At 39.2% G+C, this 23,506-nt stretch overlaps 1 protein-coding gene across 9 annotated transcripts in view; it reads right to left on the bottom strand.

Moving 5' to 3' along the window:
- MTCL1 (microtubule crosslinking factor 1) overlaps positions 1 to 23,506 on the bottom strand; it is a 132,439-nt gene that overhangs the window by 99,945 nt on the left and 8,988 nt on the right. For all 9 annotated transcript variants that reach the window (XM_079108444.1, XM_079108446.1, XM_079108442.1 and 6 more), the window contains exons 2-3: positions 22,133 to 22,357; positions 20,485 to 20,643 (exon numbers count right to left, since the gene is read on the bottom strand). In XM_079108444.1, coding sequence (XP_078964570.1) covers positions 20,485 to 20,643; positions 22,133 to 22,357 — 384 coding nt within the window. The remainder of the gene's footprint in view (positions 1 to 20,484; positions 20,644 to 22,132; positions 22,358 to 23,506) is intronic.

Genomic DNA, 23,506 nt, shown 5'->3' with positions numbered 1-23,506 from the left:
GATCACTGAATCTGTGGTGAGAAGACCTAACAGGCAAAAGATCTGGTTTGGTATTAACTTTTCAACTCAATTCAGCAAACACAAAAGCAACTGCTAAGGGTGATGCAAATACAACATAGTTCCTACCCTAAGAAAGCCTATTTCCTTCAGCAACATCATTTCCTAAATGAATTATCTAAGATTAAGTTCCTTAATCTTCTTGGGCCTCAGGGTACCTGACTGATCAGGGTGGTAAAATAATCAACAGCTTGTCTCACAGGGCCATTAAAAGCAAATAAAACCAATGCTTGGCCACTATCTTGTTTCTCAAGGATTTCTGGATGCTTAAGTGGCTTCTTGCTTCCCTAACCACATTAAGAAAACTATAAGGAGAGAAGAGTTTGAAGGTTCCCAGCACATAGAAGCACAATTAAGGAGATGGAAATACTAATTACCCCATTGTAAACACATATCAAATTATAATACTGTACCCCATAAATATGAACAAATATAACATTTGTCAATTTTTAAAAAGGAATACAGGACAAGGAGTATAGAGAGATTTCAAAGTTTAAAAGATAAATAAAATACTGTTTTGTCTGGGGAAAAAGGGAGTAGATTGTAGTTAGTGGAAGAACAATCCAGATAAACATCAAATGAGTGAAAAGAATATACAACTATTTCTTTACCAACCAATTACTAAGACATTTGCTTCCAAACTCATTCCCAGAAGGAACTGGAGGAGACATTCACATGTTTTAATAAGGAGATAGTAGTTGTTTCAATTGCCATGAGAAAAGAAATGTAGCTCTCTTTTTCTCTCTACAGACTCCTCAGATGGATCTTAATGGCAACCTTCAGCATGCTGGCACCCACATATACACACAGACCTTCCCTCTGAGGCCAGGGCTGATGAGCAGGTGGTGCCCTTTCACAAAATGCATGTTCTCCCTGAACTTGTCAGTTGTTGAACTACAGTAGTCTATCTTTACCCTTGGGGATATGTCCCCAGATGTCCCAATATACCCCATGCATGCCTGAAACCTGGGATAATACCAGACCCTACATGTGTCATGTTTTTTACTGTATATACACACACCTATAATCAAGTTTATTTTATACATTAGACAAAGCAAGAGATTATTAATTATAGTAATAATAAAATAGAATCATAGCAATATATTATAAGTGATTTAAAATTTATAAATCATTTCTAGAAATTTTCATTTAATATTTTCAGACCCCAGTTGACCACAGGTAAATGCAACTGCAGAAAGCAAACCACATAAGGGAAAGAATCCTAGACTTTGACTTCTCTGAACTAATATAAGGCAGAATATTGATGTAGATCTCTAAAAAACACATTCTTAATAAGATAGGGGGAAACATAAACACCACAGGTTATCCCAGGCAAAGTTAGGGATAAGCACATTTGCATTTATGCCTTTCTGTACTGTCTCTCCCCAACCACACATGTGTAGGCACACACATGCACACATATCCCACTCATGCTTAGAGGACACGACTCCTGGAGGAGCAGCTCCCTCTCTGCTCCTTCCTTGTGTCCTCACCCTTAGTTCCTCATATCTCAGATGCATTTTTAGATGAATATGTAATATGCACCAAAATACCTTGGCTCCAGACCTCTGTGCTAATTTTTATAGATGAAGTGGATGCACTTCAATATGGTACTTGCTGCTCCAAGTTTTATTTTGTGGTTTTCACTCCATTGAGCCTGGTTTGTAGATACGTGTTGGATGCTGCAGGGTAGAAGTTAGCCAAGGACTCTGTAAGCCTCCCTTCCAACCTCAAAGCAGTGCATTCTGACCTTATAAATGCTCTAGGGAAGTCTTACCTGACTTTGAAAGGCAGTTTTTAGGGCTAGGGGATCAAGCCTGGTAGAGCACCAGGCCCTGGATTCAATCCCCAGCACAAAACTAACTAACTAAATAAATAAATAAATGGAAGTTCTTAGGTAAAACTGTATGTAATGTGAAGGAAAAGGAGGTGAATCTTAATAGTGGCACCTCTATTTCCATTTCTGATTGTAAAAGAAATGCCATGCCTTTTTTCTCTGCTAATCATAAGGTCAACTAGATCTCCACCTCTCCCCTAAGATGGTTTTTAAATTATTTGTTTATTGGCAAACACATCTCAACATACCAAAAGACACTACCTCAAAAATCATGCAATAAACCCACAGGGTGATAGGTACATAAATTTTGCTTAAAAACTGCACTAGTGAGCTTAGAGCCTGGTAGGAAACTGGATTCCTCAGCTTTTCAGTGAGATGTCTGCCAATGCCTCTATAGTTAGCCTAGAGAAGGGGAAGGCTTGCTAGTGCAGAAAGAGACCAGGTCACACATTCCTACATGGAAATAATGTTGGCTACAGAATTACTGATGAAGTTGTTGTTTCTTGAATAGTACTGAAGGATAAATAAGAAATATTAAAAGATATGTTTATTCTTTTATTTTCTGTAATGCTGAGGATCAGGATTTATGTCAACTCACTCCAATTAAGATTTACATGATGGCCACTCAAATCACTTTTTCTCTATAGTGCCAAACTGGCCCCCAAAAGTCACACTCATAAGAAAGCCAGCCCCTCGGTTAACTAGAGTCATGGGTCAGATGGATGTGGCCTTGATTTAGTAGCAGTTCTCTCCTGCCATCTGTTATAGAGCCCCTCAAGGTCCCATTCTTGACTTTCCTCCTCTGTGTGTCCTGAGACTCAAATTCAGGGCTCAATATGTGACCTGCATCATTTAGCACTTGAATCCCCACAGTCATCTTCTCAGCTCTGAAGAAATTGGAAGAGATGCCCCAGAAACCCAACTGTCCTCACATTAGTCCAATGTTTGACAACTTTAATGGTTTCTATTAATGTTACCTACTGCCCATCACATTCTGAAGAGAGCTTCAACTATTCCTGCCCCCAACAGCCAGCCCAGGCATATGGCCAGACATCATTCCTCTCACTTGCCAGGCAGGTGTTCATTAACATTCTAGAAGCCATTTACATTAGCCCCAATCACTTTTTGGGGGGTTGCTGGGGGTAGAAGGGTGGTGGGGATGGAATCCAGGACCTCACACATGTCAAGCATATGCTCTACCACTGAGCTATAACACCTAGCTTCTCCAAACTTTAAATATCACTATGAAATGATATTACCATGGGAAACTTCTTACTGCTTTCTCTAAACTCATCCAAAAAATTCTCACAATTTTAAACTTTCCTGTCTGTTTAAGTTCTTTACTAAATGCCCCAATACATCCCTAGTACGAAGAACATAGCAGAACTATTTATAATGAGTATCGGCCACTCTACTAGGTTTATTTTGTAAAATAAAAGTATAAGACAGTTTCAGCATACGCTATGTGAGTGACCCACCCTCAAGACTTCAGTACCTCACTGAAGAGCATAAGAAGTGCAGTCCTAGGAATACTCCACAAAGATGCTTTGGCTTCCAGCTGTTGTGTAAGTTTGTGTTGATTACATGTGGCCTCTTTACAGATGAAATCTAACAGGACAGGAATCCTTATTGCAGTGTGGTCAGTCTTGGAACTGTTGCTGTCTTCTTTATCTTCCACATCAACAAATAGCTCTGGGAATGCTGCCTATGCTTCCTCATATTCTTTTTTTTTTTTTTTTTTTTTTTTTTTAGATTCACTTTAATTTTATTGTAGCATTTTTTTTTTAATTGCACAAATATAAGCAGAATGGAACAATGGTCCCTGAGGAATTGGTTATCCAGTTTTTAAAACTACCTTCTTAATTCAGACAGGAAATATTTTGGGTACAAGATACAGTACGGTTTAACTAAGGGAACTTTAAAAATATATGCATGCCATGTTTCATTTTTTTTAAGCTACACCATCACATTTTAGCATCTCTGAAATCAGATTGCAGGTCATATCTATTGCATGTAATATACTGACAGCTTGTTTTATTTTCTCCTAATGGTAGACCTTCTAATCAATGGCACAGTCCATAAAAAATATTTTGTCCACAAAAACAACAACTCCTGGACTGCTTATATGACACAAGATTTAAAAATGCGCTGAAGGATTCTAGAAGTCTTCACCTTCCTTGTTTATTGTGCACACACATAGCCTTGATCCATGCTAGTAGGAAAACTTATACATTTCACACATACGTCCCTTCATTTCCCCTGAGTTTTTCTTTGGGAAAGGGAAAGGTATTTGGATTTAAAAATTGTGTCTGCCTTTTCCCCTGCAGTCACTTTCCCAGTGGGGTAAGATCCTGTCTGCTGTGGATAAGTTGTGTGGCATGGGGCATGTTACATACTCTCCCTGAGTTTCACCTTCTCAACTGGAAATGCCCTCCAGCTCACTGGGCTTCTTTGAGGATAACAAAGAAAAAGACATTTACTGGAACCACTGCTGGCACCCAGGGAGCAGTCAGCAGGAGGTTTTGAGTGGGCCCTATCTTGCAGTTCCAAGGCTTATCTGCTGCTTCCACCCATTAATACCCAACCCCTGCACCCTGCCCCCACAGGAAGAATTCCCAGAAATAACTGAGGAGGAAGATCCCCCAAGTTGGAAACTACCCTTTTTTCTGCCTTCTACTGAAAATATGTTCTACTACCTTGCTGGGACAGCCTAAAAGAGGAAGGCAGGGTCAACGGGTTCAAGACTGACCACATTCTAACAAGGGTTCCTGTCCCATTAGATTCCATCTGCCAGTGACCTGGAATACCAGGCCACATGTAATCAGCACAAACTCACAACAGCTAGAAGACTGCGCTCTTCAGACAAACCAAAGGGAAACAGGGCAGAAGCAGGAGGAGGAACTGAGGTGGCAGAGAATAAGCTGAATTTGATGAGTGGCAAGTTCAAATGAACTGTGGACAAAGGCCACCTCTGTGTGTTTACTAGAATCTGGCTTCTGATTTGTTCTTTAAAAAAAACTGTAATTAATGGGTAGGAAGCCAGTTATAGTTATTGTTCTTTTACAACTTATGGAGTCACAAAACTATAAAACTCAAGACTGCACTAACTCACTAGAATAATTACATATTATAACTAAGTTGTCTGGGGCCTCCACTTTGATAGAAAGAGGTCACTTGTCCAAACAAGTCACTCCAAAGCCTCATCTTCATAAAACACCAGTTTGGAAAACTCTTATTTTACCCTTCATGAGTCCAACCAACCCTCAGCACCTCTCCTGGGTGGGACACATTTATCTATGATGAGGGAAATGTGGCAGACAAGATCATCTCCTGCTGAACTCAAATCGACCTGGGAACCTGTGAAAGCCACAGAAGCCAGAGTCCCACCCAGGAAGTCCTGAGGTAATGGCCTGGGTGTGGTGTGGACATCAGGTGTCTTCGAAGCTCCCCAGAGATTCTAATGTGCAGCCAGGGTTGAGAAGCGCCTGGTTAAAGGACTTGATACTTGGCAGGAATTTACACTCTTTTTCCCCACCTCAGTAAACCAGTGGTACAAGAGGCAACTTGCCCAAGAATGGCTCTCAGCACTGCTGTTCTCTAATCCTCCTGCAGAAAATGATCAAAACATCTACATAATCATTTTAAAGGGCATCCTAAAGGGTGTTTTGCAACAGGTTGAGAGCAAAGGTGAACATATAATACCACCTGCTACTCATCTCTGCTGAGTCAGAAAATCAGGCAGTCCACCCCTGAAAAAATACCGGAATGCTGCTGAGCATACTAAGATGCCCAGGACAGCCCCCATCACAAAGAATCATCTAGCCAAAATATCAGTAGTGCAGAGGCTGAGAAACCCTGCTTAAGCAGATTACTCAAAACTGATTGCTCTAGCAATCCACTGTTGTTTCCATGGGGATTAGACGACATCTTGACCTCAATACTTCAGTAACCTCACGAGTAACCATTGTTTACAAATATATCCAACCACCAAAATTACTACATATGAGAATCCCTGAAAATGGACAAGAAACTCCTGACATTACTTCAAAATTAAAAGTAAAAGAAGGGCCTGACCAAGCCCGTCACTGACTCAGTAGTTGGCTAGTTCACTGGAGAGGCGGTCCCTGCAACTCTCACTGAGGTAGGAATGTGTGAGGCTCTTTATCATTAAAAGTGTATTAAACACACATATTAGTCCAAAACACACAGATGTGGCATAAGATTATACCATCTTCAAACTTTCTTGTTTTCTCTACTTAAAATAACACAGGGAAGATTTTTCGGCAATGATTTTGCTTCTCTTATAAAAGAAAAAACTTGTGATCCTTGTCAGAAAATGCAGAGGAGTGAGCCTTCACAAGTCTGGTCTCATCCCCACAACCCAAGAGGAATGCTGGATAGCCTGCACCCCTGCACTGGCTCCCTACAAGTGATCCTCTCAAGGTTCTCCCAGTCTACTCATTCCCATCAGAAGAGAGAAAGCCAAATGGGACGGGAAAACAACTAACAAGGATCCACCCCTACAACTCAGAATTAAGTAATAAACACAAACATGTGTCTGATAAATACACATTGCCTTGCCTGGGTAACCAACTCACATTAGCACCCAAAGATGAATAGTGTCTATATTCTAATGCTAACTGTCTGATAATCGCACCTCACACTTTCTACATTCCTTTCTTCCAGTAGAACTGCTCTGGGTCACAAGAAAGTGCATCTGTGATATGACAAAACAATTGAGAACCCAACCATCCCACACCAACATTCTTTCAGTAAAAGAATGAACCAACCTGTACAAATAAACCATGACTAAATGGGCCCTGGAAGAGCTTAGGGTCTCTCTTTTCTCTGAGGTTCATCTTTAGGTCAGTAGATATTCAAGTGCTGCCTGATTAACTGCCTAACAGCAAGATGTTCTGTTTGGTTGTACAACTATATATATGTAACTTGGTGTCTTTTCAATGCTGAATACAACAACAACAAAATTGCTTATCTGGCTCATAACCATACCACCCAATGTATGATGGCTCACTTGAGTCAGAGAAACTCCAAGAAAGCGCTCTCAGGAGATAGATAACATCATGGACTATTCTCCAACATTTCTGTTTCTTTGACTTTCAATTTTGAACTTGGGGAAAAAAGTTACCTAAATCATATTATAGCAAGAACATGACATATAGGACATAAATTCAACAGACCTCCAAGAATCAAAATGTAAATTGTGAAAATAGAAGTATTTTCTATTTATTCCTATAGAACAAACAATGCTACAAACTTGCTGTAGCTAATCACTTAGGGAAAGTCTAAATTATTCAAACATATATCTGCTTTGTCTATATTTTTAACAATTTTTAAGAAAAAAAACTTGAACATTGTCCATTTCACTAAAATTCATGAGTTCTCTTCTGATGCTCAAATATCAGTAGATAACATGTTGAAATGTTACCTTCCATTGTATCAAAAACTCCCATATTCCTAAAATGTTTTGTTAATAAAAGGAAAGAAATGGAAGGATCTTAAATCGCTGGGGAAAGTCTTTAAACCTCATCACTACCTCTGATATAGTCATCCCAAAGGCACTCTCATCTACCCCGAGAGGCCACCTGGGCACCACAGTGCTGTGGTGAGACTCTATCAGAAACAAGAAGTCTCTCAGCTCACAGGGCACCACCTGGTGCTGCATGACCCTAATGATGAACCTGGCTGAATGTTCAGGAAGTTGAGAGCAGAAGCAGCTTTGCTTATCACTAACCAAACAGGGAGATTTTATGACTCACTGTCAAAAAAACAAAATAAAACAAAACAAAACATTTGACCTACAGTAGAATCACTGATTTGTATTAACTACCCTGGGGTAATCATTTACAGAATCAGAAATTCCTTACCAAGGTATTTTTAGATAATGCTATTACTCTTTCTCAAGGAAAAATAAAGATGACAAAACCTTTACTCATTCAAAAAACATTTATCAAGTGTTTAATAAGGACAGGAATGTACAGACACATATATACCATCAGACAAAAATGTAAGTGGCCCAAAAGACCACAGAGTCATTCAAACTGGGCAGACATAGACAACGTACCAAGAAAGCTCTTTCAACTCTTTATATAGCACTAAGTGATCAAGACTACGTGGTCGGGCTGAGGCTATGGCTTAGTGGTAGAGTGCCTGCCTTGCGTGTGAGAGTCACTGGGATTGATTCTCAGCATCACATATAAATAAATGAGTAAAATAAAGGTCCATCAACAACCAAAAAAATATTAAAAAAAAAAAAAAAAGACTGTGTGGTCTGGGAGAGATCAATAGAACAGAACAAAACACAAACCCATGTACATGCACCCAACTGATTTTTCACAAAGGTACAACACACACACACACACACACACACACACACACAATGAAAGAAAGACAGTATGGTCCAAAAGTGATGCTGAGCAACTGGACATTCATAGGCAAAATAAGAAAAAAGAACCTCAATTTAACTTTACACATTACACAAAATTAATTCAAAATGGATCATGGACTTAACTGTAAAGAACAGAACTTAAAAAAAAAAAAAAAACCACACATAAGAGGAAATATTCATAGTTTAAGGCTAGCCAGAGAGCTCTTAAAATCAATGTAGTAAGAGGAACTATCCATAAATTGGACCTCCTCAAAAGAAAGAACTTTTGCCCTGAGTGAAGAATCTATTAAAAGGATGAAAAGACAAGCTACAGAAGGGAAAAAATATTTGCAAATCATATATATGACAAAGGACTAGTATCTAACATATACAAGGAACTCTCAAACCAGTCCAAAAAAAAAGTAAAATAAATAAGCCATTCAATTATAAAATGGTCCAAAAAAAAAAAGACATGAAGAAACATTTTACCAAAAAGGAGGTTCAGATGGCAAACAGCATATGAAAATATCTCCAACATCATTAGCCATTAGAGAAATGCAAATTAAAGCCACAGTAAGATATCATCTATCAGAATAGTTTAAGTGAAACACAGTGACACCAAATGCTGGTGAGGATGCAGCAAAATGAGTGCTTACACCTTACTGGCAGAACATGAAATGGTATAGTCACTCTGGAAGGCAGTTTGGCACTTTAAAAAACTCAACATGCAATGACTGTAGGACCCAGGAACTGGGCCCTTGGGCGCTTATCCCAGAAAATTGAAAACTTGTTTTCCCACAAATACATTCATGTGAATTCTCACAGCAATTTTATTTGTAACAGTCTATGAGATGGGAGTGGGGATGTTTTCCTTTTCCTCTACTTCCTCAATCTGAACCCTCCTATGACTAAACATGTGTTCCTACACTGGCTGAGTGTTCTACAGTAAAATTCAGTTTGGACATTCTCTACCCAGAGTCAGATCCCAGAGGTGAGCAACTCAAATCTACAAAATATATTGGTATATATTTTCAGATGCCAATTACAAGTGGTGGATCCCCAGGTTACCCACAAATTCTGTTCAACTTGGCTAAAATCAGAAGTTCCATAACCCTATCCTAAGGTTCAATCATTTGCTAGAATGGCCCACAGAACTCAAGAACTTTGCTTATATTTAGCCATTTATCATAAAAGGACACTACTCAGAGGGCACACATGGAACAATGTGGCAGACGCGTGAAAGCCAGCTACTCAGGAGGCTGAGGCAGAAGGGTGCAAGTTTTAGGCCAGCCTGAGCAATTCAGTAAGGTCCTATCTTAAATAAAAAATAATAAGGGCTGGTAAAGTAGCTCAGTGGTAAAGTGCCCCTTGGTTCAATCTCCAGTACACTAAAAAAGAAAAAGATAGAGGGTATCACAAGATTGGCCACTGATGATGAGCTTAACCTTTTGCCTCTCCCCTCTCTCTTCCTCTTCTCAACCTGGAGGTAGAGGATTAATTCCTCTGTCCAACCATCCTGAGGCTAACCCACAGCCCCAGCACCAGCCAGGAGCTGTCTCATTAGCACACAAAAAGACACTTATCACTTTAGAGATTCCAAGGGTTTTAGGAAAGGTGAGGTATGAGTCAGAAAAAGGGATAAAGGGGGAGAAAACATATTTATATGTACTCATTTGGGTCTCAGCCTACTGCACATACAACACATATGATAGTACACTCATAAGACTGCAATCACCTCATGACCTTGTAGCCATCTTCGTCTGTGTTATGTATGCACAACAACAAAATCACCAAGGATTCATTTCTCAGAAATTCCATTTCAACAAAACATGACTACACTATGTTTCTTCTTATATATACACACCTATGATAAAGTTTATACATTAGGAATAGTAAGAGATTAACAGCAATAACAAATTTAAGAGACCAAATATAGCAATATGTTGTAATAAAATTATTTAAAAATTATGCATTATTTCTGGAATTTTCTGTTTTATATTTTCTGCCATAGATGGTCTCAGGTAACTGAAACCTGGGAAAGTAAAACAGCAGATAGGTGGGATTACCGTACTACTGTACTGGAATTCTCTTACTATTGGGGTTAAGGTACCTTGTCTATCAAACGTGTCTTCTCTACGTTTTGTTCTTGTTATTCTACCCTTCTATTGTGAACCAAAAGGAAGAAAGATATCTCTTCTATCACACTAAACCATGCAATTTGTGAAATCATACTTTGACCATTTCCTTATTTCCACCCTATAGAACAATATATAGTTTCCAGTTTCATGTGAAAAATCAGATATATCACAGGATTGTTCAAATTATCAGCAATTTCTCCTGCTACAATTTTGTCTTTCAAATTTTCCACAATAACCATGAAGCAGTTCATCACATGAAAAAGTCTATTCAGAGTTTGGAAAAGAGTTATTCGGAGAATGTTAAAGAATGGGTAAGACATTGGTGGCAGAAGGAGTTAGGGAAGAATCCTGGGGAATAGAAGGCACATACCAAGGTGCTGGGGTGAGGGGTGTCAGGGGGAGCAAGGTGGTGTGGGAGGTTGAGGAGCCACACTCACTCCTGTCAAAGGTAAACCTTACCTTCCTTCTTCCTCCTATAATGTAGAGATGAAAGCAAAGGTATAATAAACACTACTACAAGTAGAAATTAATTTTAAATAGAAGCATTAATGGATCAAAGAAGGATGCAGGCACACTTCCTTTCTTACCCCTGAGGACTGAACCTGAGCTGCCCATTGCTCTTTGGCCCACATCAGACACAGGAGAACCCTGTGAAAGACTCTGTTTCAAGCAAGCTCCAGAGGGCTTTTCTCTAGCTCTGACCCTAATAATTAGCCTCTTCCTAAATCTACAAACAAAAAGCAGGAGGTGACTCCAGAGGGAAGATATGGAGGAAAGAGCAAGGGGAGGAGGGTTGCTGGGAGTGGGGAGGCCTGGTGAGAACCCCGCCGTGTCCCTGGCAGCTGCCTGACTATAAGTAACTCAGCCCTCCCGTACCTCAACTTCCTCACCATGTCCCGAGAGTGTCCAACACTCAGTAAACCTGATGTTATTGTCTGGATCTTAAACATTCCCCAAAGGCCCATGTGATTTGGTCCCCAGTCTGTTGTGCTATTGGGAGGTGGCAGAACCTTCAAGAGGTGGGGCCTAGTGGAAGGAAGTTAGGTGACTGGGAGCATGCCCTTTAAGGGAATGTTGGGACATCTCATCTCTCTCTCTCTTTGCTTCCCAGCTCCCATGTAGTGAGCAGCTTTGCTTCACACTCTCTGCCATGATGTACTACTACTTCATCACAGGCCCAAAGGCAGTAGGGCCAAATGACCATGGACTGTTATCTATAAAACCCTGAGCCAAAACAAACCTTTCCTCTTTATAAGCTGATTATCTCAGGTGTTTTGACACAGTGATGGAAAGCTGACTAACCACCTGAGGTCCTGGTTCACTTACGACTGACATACCCACTTACTCCATTGAACACACACACACTCCCTCTGACTTTACCTCCTCCTTTCCCCTCACTACCATTTTGCCTTTTTCCAGCAAAACAAATCACATCAATTGATAGTAAAATAGTTCTTTGACCCCTAAACTCAATTAACTAGCATAACCCAAAAAAATAGAACATTCCAAACACTTGAACCAGACAAGTACCTTTCCTTCTGAGTTTTCAACCACAGTTCCTCATGAGGAAGCAAATAAAACTACCCTGCTCATCCACAGGGTCACTGTGAGGGCAGATGAGATGCCCCAAGGCGAGCACTGGGAAGAGAGCTTTAGGACTTCTCCTAGATTAGCAGACAACCTTAATATGATTTTGTCTTGATTTTTACAAGAATTGTCTCACAGGACATGGGTTTCTAGTGACCAGAACTGACTGTGATATGCTCTGGCTCAACCTCCCAGCAGCAGCATGAAACAGCCATTAGGACTATTTATGGTTGTTTAACTGAGCACATACGCCCTTTCTTTCCAGCCGCCAAAACTGTTCCATTACAGCTTAAGCATTCGAAAATATTTATGCCTAGTCTTTCTGCAGTTGCTGCCCTGTTCCTAACCCTCCAAGGGCTTCTGCACTCTGCATTTCCAGGCCCATCACCCCTGCCCTCCTGTTCTGCAATAAAAGACACCAAAGCCTCAAATTAGCAGTGACAAAGGTGGTTTCCTACAGACATCAGATACTGCACACCCATACACACAGATACACACATACACAGATGCATAACCACATACAGATAAACACACACAGAAATGCATGCACACAGAGACACAGGGACACATACACACACATACAAATAAACACACAGAAGACACAGAAATGCATGCAGAGACAGGGATACATACACACATACAAATATACATAAGGGAACACATACAAATGCGCGTGCACACACATACACACACACACACATCACACACCAGACTCTTCTCAAGTTTCAGTGTTTGGGAAAAGGTTTAACCGGACACTCCCAATTCTCCTTCCTCCCACTCTGCAACTCATTTTAACTCATTATTATCCTAGCAGATCACACAACTGGGATATCATTAAGGACACCAAATTTCTCCCTCCTTCCTGATCTCTAGCTAGAATTTCCCTCTTTCTCTCTTTCTCCTCTCTCTCTCTCTCTCTCTCTCTCTCTCTCTCTCTCTCTCTCACACACACACACACACACACACACACACACACACACACACAGTAACTAGCACATGAAACCAGGTACTGCTCTATTCCTTCCCAGGTGACCTGAGTTAGCACACAAAATACCTGCCCAGAATAAACCTCATGACCTACTGGCCCCACAACATGGTCAGTGTCCTAGGAAGTGCCCTGGCATGAGACTCTGCCCAAAGAGGCTTCTACTGGCTCACCCAAGCAAATCTCTGCTTAAGAGGGAGATCATAAATCTGGAAGCACAGATATTATTTTACTGCACTGAAGCAAAAGAGCAGCAAACCATTATGTCTGTGTACCTAAGTTTCCAAGATTTCTGACTCTCTGACAGTTTCTATATAATGACACACACAAAAAGTCCTTGCCCACTGCTTGAGAAAAGAGAAAAAAGATTCCCAGAGAGAAGACAGTATGTAGAAGCCATGATGCAGCAAAACCTATGTGTACAAAGCAGTTTTTAGCTCAGGGGGGGCTGGGGAAATTGAGGCAAAGAGTAAGGCAGGAGGAAGAGTAGGGTCAAGCTGTGAACTGGAAGATGATGTGCTTGCCCATGAGGCTCCAGAGCTGTTATTGGGAGGTTTCTCCAGTTTTGGTAACAGAGCACATTGAATTATCCTAAGCTCTCCTCCCAAAGTACAGTTAGAAAAGCTAGATAAAATGTAACTAACAAAAATGTATATACAGCTAAACTACAGGGTCGGGGGAGATTCCTCATCATCAGAAATGAATAAGAGACTGAAAACCAGAAAAGTTAGCACCCAAGGTATGTGTCAGAGGATATGGATGGAAATGGTACAAGTTACCATCCAGGGGCATGAGAAGAGGCTTTAACTAATAATGCACACAGTCAACTGGCTGATAGGTGCACCCAATGAGGAAGAACTAAAAATCAATAAAGGGAGGTGGAGGATGAGCCCTGGCTCAGGAGCCTACAGGGTAGAAACTAATCTCCTTTGAAGTATAAAAATGCCCTAGCCTAAGACACACACAGGCAATGGTCAGACTGGAACGACCTAGTTGACACAAAACTCCACAACAGAAATTAAAATGTGTCTGATGAACAAATCAAACAAACTGAGACCTCTGGGAAAGACCAATGCAAAATCTCACAAGGACAATCAGCAGACCATCAATGACATCAAAGACAATCAATGTGACAAATTATAAGAAGAAATTTAAAACTCACAATTATAATGGGGGATTATGGATACAGAAAATGTGAACAGCCCAATTAACAAATGATCTCTTTTGGTGGGGGCAGGTGTGGAGATTGATCGGGGCACTCGATTCCCACTATAATAAGCTTGCAATAAAACACACTGACAAACAGAAGGATTAATAACACCAAGAACTCCTGAAATAACAGAACAGCCTGAATGATTAAGACTTTAAGCTGCTAAAGTCTTAAAATAACAAACTGCAACAATGAGGACAGAAGAAAATTCTATGAAAAAAAAAAAAACAAGCAAAATTTTTAAAAATTCTTAAATGAAACATAAACTCATTGAAATGAAAAACTTCATGGATGAATAGAATAGTAATTATTATTTTTTACAAAAGAAGAGAATTACTAGTGTGGAAAAGACCTGCAGAAGTCAATCAGAACACAGCAAAGAGAGAGAAAAAGATTTTTTAAAAACACTAAGAGTTAGGTATGTAGCTCAGCTGGTAGAGTGCTTGCCTCACAAGCACAAGGCCATGGGTTCATATCCCCAGCACCGCAGAAGAACACTAAGAACATTTACATGACATGGAGGATGAAACAAGAACAGCTGATATAAGAAGGCCCCACATAAGACTAGTGATAATTCTACAGAAAATGTTACCAGATAAAAACAATATGAAAGACAACAGTGGATTGGAGTTGAAGCTTTCTTAGATGCTTATATTATTCAGAAGAATTAGAGATGATGAGTTTTAAACTTCAAGTCAAATGTGCATGTTAAGTGCCTAAGAATAATCATCAAAAAACAGAATATATAACTTCCCAACAACAGAGAGAAAACATGAGGATTAAAAACTTAGTCAAAGGGAAGTCAACAGTTTACAAAAAAAAAAAAAAAAAAAAAAAAAGAAGAAAAAGTGTGGAAAATAAAGAAGAGAAAATATAATGATAGGAACAAATTTACCCATTTCAATAATCATAATAAAAATAAATGGATTAAATCCATCAGTTTAAAGAGAGATTCTCAGATTCCATTTTTTAATGTAGTCATATTCTATTCATGAAAAAATACCTAAAACATAATGACACAGAAAAATAGAAACCAAAGGCATAACAGAAAAACTATCACAGGCAAAAATAACCGACATGTTTTCTTTCTTGGTAAAAATGATAAAAGCAGGCAAAGTAGCTACTACAGCAAAAAGCAGTAAATTGAAACAAAGAGGTCATTGCCAAATGAAAAGGGAATAATTTCATCACAAAAAATAGTCCTGTTTACATGTTAAAATATGACCTCAAAATAATATAAAGCAAAATGTGACAAATTATAAGAAGAAATTTAAAATTCACAATTATAATGGGGGATTATGGATACAGAAAATGTGAACAACTCAATTAACAAATGATCTTTTTTGGTGGGGGCAGGTATGGGGATTGATCAGGGGCACTTGACCACTGAGCCACATCCCCAGCCTTATTTTGTATTTATTTAGAGACAGGGTCTCCCTGAGTTGCTTAGAACCTCACTTTTGCTGAGGCTGGCTTTGAACTCTCAATCCTCCTGCCTCAGGCTCCTGAGCCGCTGGGATTTACAGGTATGTGCCATCATGCCTGGCTAACAAATGGTCCAATACATTTTTCCAAATTGCAACAATCCACTGATAGACTAAGTCAATCTTATAACCACCTTTAAAAAAAATGAATAAAACTGACAATAATTGAAAGTGTCAGACTCCACTGCAAATGACAAAGATAAACATCTCTTTGTAAAACCTTTGTATTTGTATATTAAGTTATGATATAAATGTATTTCATGTTGTGGGTTACAATTAAAGTTTGAAAATCTTCAGTCCAAAGGATCATTGGTTTGGACTGAGCTCTTGTATTAGGCCCAACTGACCATACTAAACCAGAACAAAATGGAATACTCATGCTGAAGCTCCATACCTCCATATCAAAACTAAATGTCTACCTTATCTTCCCAGAAATCAGGAAAGAGACAAGAGCCAAACCTCCAAAAAGTCAGTTTTAGCCAGCATGATATGGAAGCCCCTCTGCTTTCGCCCTTATATAAAAAGTATAGAGAAGTAATATGCAGTTGACCAATCAGGTTCTCTTCCTAAAATTCTCTTTCCCTGTACCCACTTTACAAAATCCACTGTTCTACCAATAAGAGCTCTCTTTGTATCTTGCAGAATGAAGTTGTTCCAATTTATGAATGGCAAATACAAGACAAAGAGACACATCACCAAATTTGCCTTTCAACACTCCTTTCAACAATCCTGCTTCACTGAAGTTATCTATCATGTCTCTGTCCCTTTTGAGTGCCAACTAACTAACTTAGCTATTATTTGGGTCTACCATATAACAGGCACTCAAAATACTGGAGACAGAATGAAATGTTATTGAAAGAAAGCTTATGGGCAATCTTTAAGACATGGAAATTAAGCCGAGGTTACCATTTTCAATTGCTCAGATATTCCCCTAGAGTTGAGTACAAGAATCAATGTACTGGGGGAAGAAAGCAATTATTTCAGCTTTGCACAAGTGGAATGATGTGTGGGCACCAAGGTGAAGAGGCAATAGAGAATAAGCAGGCAATCTGGCTAGCCAGAGGGACAATTCTAGACAGGTCAACCTGTTGTCACCTTTCAATGAAGAGGGTGGCTTTTCCATAACATATCTCTAATTAGTTCAAAGAGGACAGAGGACACAGTCCCTTGTTATCCTTCTGAAATGCTTTCCTTTTACTCCAGGATTTATAGCCTAGGAGTAAGAAACCCAACACAGAAAGGGGATGGGTCAGGTACTAATGGTCCCCTGTGTCATGCTGCAGAGTTGACAACTGGGGCCCAAGGCAAGTTTGTTTAAGCAGAGAGAGACACTTCTGGGATGAACAGAAGAGAAAAGACAAAGACTAGAAATAGTATGTAGCATTAATGCACATTGTCAGCCTTCAAATATTTGTTTGAGGTGGGATTGGTGAAAATATGACTACAATAGAGAAAAAAAACTTCTGAGGTTAAAATTCACATAACATAAAATTAGTCATTTTCCAGTGAACAATTCAATGGCATTTAGTACATTTACAATGTAGTGCAGCCACCACCTCTATCTAACTCCAAAACATTTTCATAACCCCCAAGGAAACCCAAACCCATTACACAGTTGATCACCCTTCTTCCTTCTCCTTGGCCCCTAGAAACCACTAATGCTTTCTGTCTATATGAATTTATCTCTTCTGGGTGCACCCTATAACCTGAATCATATACTATGTCTGACTTCTTTGACTTAGCAAATTTTCAAGGTCCATCCACATTATATCATGTGTCAGTGAGAAAGAAAATTCCTAAAATGGCAAAAGCAGAAGAACAGAACCTAAAGCACTTAGCAAACAAATGAAGATGGAAAATCAGAAAGTGAGTGCTCACTGCCATCATATGCCTTGGTGACTAAAAGGACAGTGGTGCCATTACACAAACAGGAGAGGCAAGAGGTGGTGCAGGTTGGCACAAGGGGTGGTAAATCACAGCTGGACATATTGAGAAGTGCTAGGAAAAGTTCACATTGGAGATGTCCACCAGGCCTCTGAAAATTGTCTGGTTTAGGGAGAAGGCCCAGGGTCAGCTGCAGAAATGAAGTTGCAGAGAGCTGCTTTGTTTCACTGACTTCTGAGGCCAAGGAGGTACCTGTACATCTGGTATGACTTCTGTTATTCAGAGACACCAACAAAGCATGAACTGTCCTTGCCTACTTGAGGATGTCAGACATTCATTTACAAAGCTTCAGAGATGAACAACAAACAGCAAAGTTTGGCATAAGAAAAATCTTATGCTTATGCTACAGAAAAACTCATAGTATATTTGCTCTAGTTTGTGTGAAAAGAATCCACCTATAGAGACAAATAGTTGGCATTTTCCAATACAATCTCTCACAACACCTCTGAATCTGGTATCCTTGGGTTCCATCATTCTCTGCTTCCAGTAAAATCTACCATCATCTAACCCTCCTGAAACTCCTGCCAGTTTTATAATTCATTTAGAAGTTTGTTGTAAATATGCAGTCCCACCAGTCTGACTGCAACTCTGGAGTAAAATTCTTATTTCATCCAACTGAGCAATCCCTCTGAGTAATTTTAACCCACACAGGGAGGGGCTGATCGCTCTACCTCTCATATTCACCCTAAGCCAACATCAAGTTCTTAAAAGATCCTTGTCTCACTCTGGCCTTTCAATGTCAATGCTTTCAATGTCAAGAGTAAGAGTAATCATCTCTTCCTTCAAAGTAATGTCAAATCCTACACATATCCATTAAATGTATGCAAAAGAATCTTTGCTTGCTTGAAAATATATACAGTTAACCCTCTATGTCCAGGGGTTCCACACCTACTGTCAACTAAACCATGGATTGAAAATATTCCAGGGGCTAGGGAGATAGCTCAGTCGGTAGAGTGCTCACCTTGCAAGCACAAGGCACCTGGGTTCGATATCCCCAGCACCACAAAAACGAAAAACAAAAACCAAAAGACAAAAAAAAAAAAATTCCAGAAAAATGTGGCATCTGTACTGAATATTAGACTCTTTGTCATTATTCCCTGAACAATACAACATATAATAACTATTTACATGGCACTTATATTGTATTAGGTATTACAGGTAATCTAGAGGCAACTTTAAGTATACAGGTAGCTTATGCATAGGTTATGGGCAAATATGCCATTTGATAAAAGGGACTTGAGCATTGCAGATATTGCTATCCATGAAGGTCCTGGAACAAATCTACAGATGTCAAGGGATGACTGTATATTTTATATATGTTTGTATATATATATTTTCATATGTATACTTATATATTAACATAAAACATATGTACGAACAAGTCAATTTTATAAAATATACTTCTAAATTGACTTCTTGATACCTGCAAGATCAGACTCAAATTGGAAATCGTGAGAAGGAAAACAGTTTATAGCATACCATCAAGCAAACTTAGACCAAAGAAAAGGAGAGAGTAAAAGTACCAGAAACTGTAAGTACAGAGGAAAAAGGTCCACAATTAAAGGACAAATTCCCCCACCCTGGAGGCAAATTCATGTGTAAGCTGAGAGCCAGGGTCATCCATGATGAAAGCCAGCTCTCAGAAGCTACTCTTGTTCTATGAAACTTGCCAGGTGCCCCAGCAAGCTGTGGCCTTCCCCCTCATTCATCTCCTCAATCAGCATGTTAGGCACATTCTAGGCACAAGGAACTCCCAGAGAATCATACAGACAAAGCAAGATCCCTGGCCTGCAGAGCTTGTATCCCAGAGAGGCAGTAGGGGTAGAGGGGATGCCTGAAACAGCATGCTCAGATGGCTTTGCATTGCTGAGAGCAGAGGCAGTGAGGAAGAAACCAAGAGGCGGCAGCTCTTACCACTCTGCTATAATATGTGTTTTACTACCTTTACTCCAGATTGAAGCATAGGCACCCTGAGAGCAAGACTGGTCTGAACAAAGTGTTGAAGAGGACATTGGATGGATGCGGAATGACTGGGTAAATCAGAAAATGTATCCCCCACAGCAAAAAATTAAACTGCTAAGAGAGACTGTCGGCAAGTAATATGCCAGCTTGAACCAGCATCTTAAAGCTTTTGTCAATAGTTTTTAGTTTCATCAATATGCAGGATGTTTTCCAAGAAAACACTTAGCTTTAATTGTATAATGGAAATCATCAACAAATCAGGATTTACATTGTTGTATACAAATGAAAAATACATATTTATTTTCTAGACCACTTCGCTAAAATAATCATTCCCTAAAATTAAAAAATACCTATATATAAATCATATTGACTGAATAATATGTATATATGTAGGTAGCAATATATTATCTGTGTACAGAAATTTAGCAGGCAATCAAAACAACTTTCCAGCTCATTGAAAGAAAATACTCATGTAAAAAGCTACTGCTTGATTCTGTATTCTAGTAAAAATATACCCTACTTGGATACACTGAAGGAATTAGTGATCAGCTCATATAAGCAGAAATTATTAAAAAAAAAAAAAAAAAAAAGATTTAGATCAGGGTTCAACAAGTCTTTTCTATAAAGGGTCAGAGAATAAACATTTTAGGCTTTGCAAGCACCATAGTCTTTATTCCATAGTCTTCCTTGCTTTTAGTAGGTTTATTTTGTGTGGCTTTTGTTCATTTGTTTACAATGCTACCAAAAAAATATAAAATCCATTCTTAGCCCCTAAGCCAGACAAACAGGCCTCTGCAGTTTGTGGACCCCTGCTTTCCAACACAACAGAGACAGAGAGTCCCAAGTTCCTAACAATTAAACCCCAGGGGGAAATGCCCACACATTTCTGTATTACCTCTTTCAGTCTCTCCAATTCATTCTGGAGGGCCTGTCTGGATATTTCCACTTCGATCATCTGCTGTCTCAGAGTTTCGTTTTCATCTTCAGCTTTTGCACGCTTTTCCTCCACAGTCTCAAGTTCATGGTGCAATCTGACAGATACATCTTTGGCTACCTGTATTGACCACAATGATCACCATCACAATGTAAAGCTTTTTATGGGCTTAGGGTATGTTCAGACAACTTCAGAGCAGAATCATTAAGTAAAGTGATATTACACCAAATAGCAAAGGCCCTGGCAATATTTAAAAGACCTAAATTTAACCAAAGAAGGTTGAAAACACCAACATCTGAAATGCACCAAAATCTGAACCACTTCTGGTCTAAGCACTTCACATAAGGGATATTTAGTCTGTAGTTTAAACATGAAGTTAATATCATGAGGGAGAATAAGACTTTTATGTGGATTGAAAGGCCACTTTGAATAGCCCCATTTCCTCACCAAGCACCAAGAATACTATTATCACCCAGGTCACAAGCTTTAAGTGATAAATTAAAAATAATAACAAATCAACACTTCTTTTTCCTAAGGTACTACTGAGCCTGCCTACTGAAGAAAACAAATGAAGTAATTCTGTTGCAGTCAATGTTCCATATAGTGAAGTTTCAAATTTTCTACTTTGGCTCTAGCGTGGCTAAAACATTTGAATGTGTAAAGCAATTAAACATTTTTACTTTCTAAAAGCAAATGAGGACAGAGACTTTATAAGAGTAATATAAATCACCCTTTATCGCACTGAATGACATTTTGTTAGTGGTTTATGACTTTGATGGAATTACAAAGATTCTTTTCCTGTTACAATGAAAAGGAAAGATGAGATTTCACAAGTACTCTCATTAGGAGGACATTATGCATAATTCAAATCTAGATAAATGATTTGATAACCAGGTCATGGCAAAAGCTTTGCTGCCAGTCAGGTGAGCAAAGGGTACAAAGAAGCCTGGGGTTTCTTCACCTCATTCCCATTCCCTGTCAATGGTTTTCACAGGCACTTGGACAATTAGTTATGATCTTACTTCTCCTTCAGTCAAATCACCACTGTACAAGTTTTACTTCAGTTACAGCAATCTCAGGCTTTCTGAATTCTAGAAACTTAAATAACCATAGGAATAATTAAGGGAAAAAGTCAGCTTTTAAGAATGGCCCCTGACTGACTTGATGATCAATAGAATTTTTTTTTAAATATTTCAGATCTTTAGGAAATCTCTGTACAATTTCTATCCAATTGTCAGACCAAATGACCGGTCTTAATTATTTTTTCATTGTAGATCTATTATGATTTTTTTAAAGGTTTAGTTCAGTCCATTTTATGACAGATCTAAATCTTAGTCCATCAAAGTCAACTACACACACATTTTAAAGCATAAAGTAAACCAAGTACATTTATGCTGACATCTATAGAGACAGATATAAGCTGAAAAAGAACATCAAGCGTCTGTGTACTAGTATGCTGGGGTTGGGGGGTGGGGTAGCTCAGTGGTACAGCCCTTGCCTAGCACACACAAGACCTGTCATGAGGGGTCTGGAGGTTTCATTTTCAGATGAATGACACAGCACACAGCAGCCCCCCGGGAATGCCCACTCCATTAACCCTCCCACTCACCTTCAAGTCCTGCTCCAGGCTTCTGATAAGCTCACCATCCACCTGCCCAGTCTCTGCCACTTTCAGGCTTTTCTGCTCTGCTTTCCTGAGACGGTACTGCAAGATTCGGCAGTTTTTGTTAGCACGGTCCAGTTCTCGCCGAAGCTCCTGCAGTTGGTAAACATCTTCCTCTAAATAACTATCTCTCATCTCTTCCATTTCAGCACGGAGTTCATCCAACTCATCCTAAGAAACCAGGTAGAGCAAATTTATGAGTGAAGCCCATCCTTTATCCACCATCCCATCCTCTCTCCTCAACACTAAATAATGAATACCTCCACCCTTCCCATCGGCTCATGAAATACCTGTGTGATATGGTAATTCTCACATGAAATAATATTACCACATGTCTGTTCAAATCTCATAGACTAAAAAACTAAAAACCAGCCTGGATTATTCTTTGTAACCTCTTGGAACCTATTCCACTTCTAATTTGTCCTTAACATCATCAAAAATGAAATCAACTCTGCAGAAAACTAAACCTTTAGATTCAAACTTAACACTGACCTAAACCTGTATCTCTAAAGCACAATTTAGGTACTAAGACGACTCAGATAAATGCTTCCGTCAAAGAACATAAACTTTAATGGGATAATAACTGCCCTGGAAATAAAGCATACCTACAAATGTCTCTAAAACTTTGTTCCACAATACAAACCTCAGTTTTGACTAAGTGACTCTATTGAACAATGAAACATTTTCATTATTTCAAGTATACATTGAATTTATTTTTCCCATCCTTTATCTCCCTCTCTAGTCTTCTTTGTCACCAACCTGAAAACACTCTAAACACAGTATGATAAAAAAAAAAAAAAAAAAATTATAAATGTTGTTTTGGACTAAGCTCCCACACTAGGACCCAACAGACCAGGCTAAAAATCAAAATGAAATCAGTCCTATCAAAGTTCCATGTCACCAAACCAAAATCAAGTTGTTATGTGACCTTCTAAGCAATCAGGAGAAAGATAATAGTAGAATGTCCCAAACAGTTCAGTTTCAATAACAATAAAGTGTGCTCTGCTTTAATCCTTGGGGGGGAAAGCAGCCTGAAGTAACCTGTGTTAACTAATCAGCTATTTGTCTATGGTTCTGACTCCCTGTCCCTGCTTTACAAGGAAAGTAACTTTGAAACCACCAATCTGCTCTTTGTTCATTGTTTCTGCTTTCTTTTGCCCTTCTCTGTAAAGCAAATCTCTGCTTAGCCCATGGGAACTAAGTGCTGCCTGATTCAAAAACTGCAAAATAAAGCCAATTAAAATCTTTAAACTTGTTGACAAGGAGAACCCAAGGCGTCCCTCCTGGATCCCCCTGCCCTCCACAGCCACACCATCAATG

The sequence above is a fragment of the Sciurus vulgaris genome (genome assembly GCF_902686455.1).
Source record: "Sciurus vulgaris genome assembly, chromosome: 13".
Taxonomy (NCBI): Eukaryota; Metazoa; Chordata; class Mammalia; order Rodentia; family Sciuridae; genus Sciurus; species Sciurus vulgaris.
The sequence above is the reverse complement of the archived record's forward strand: the minus strand, read 5'-3'. Positions and strand labels throughout refer to the sequence as shown.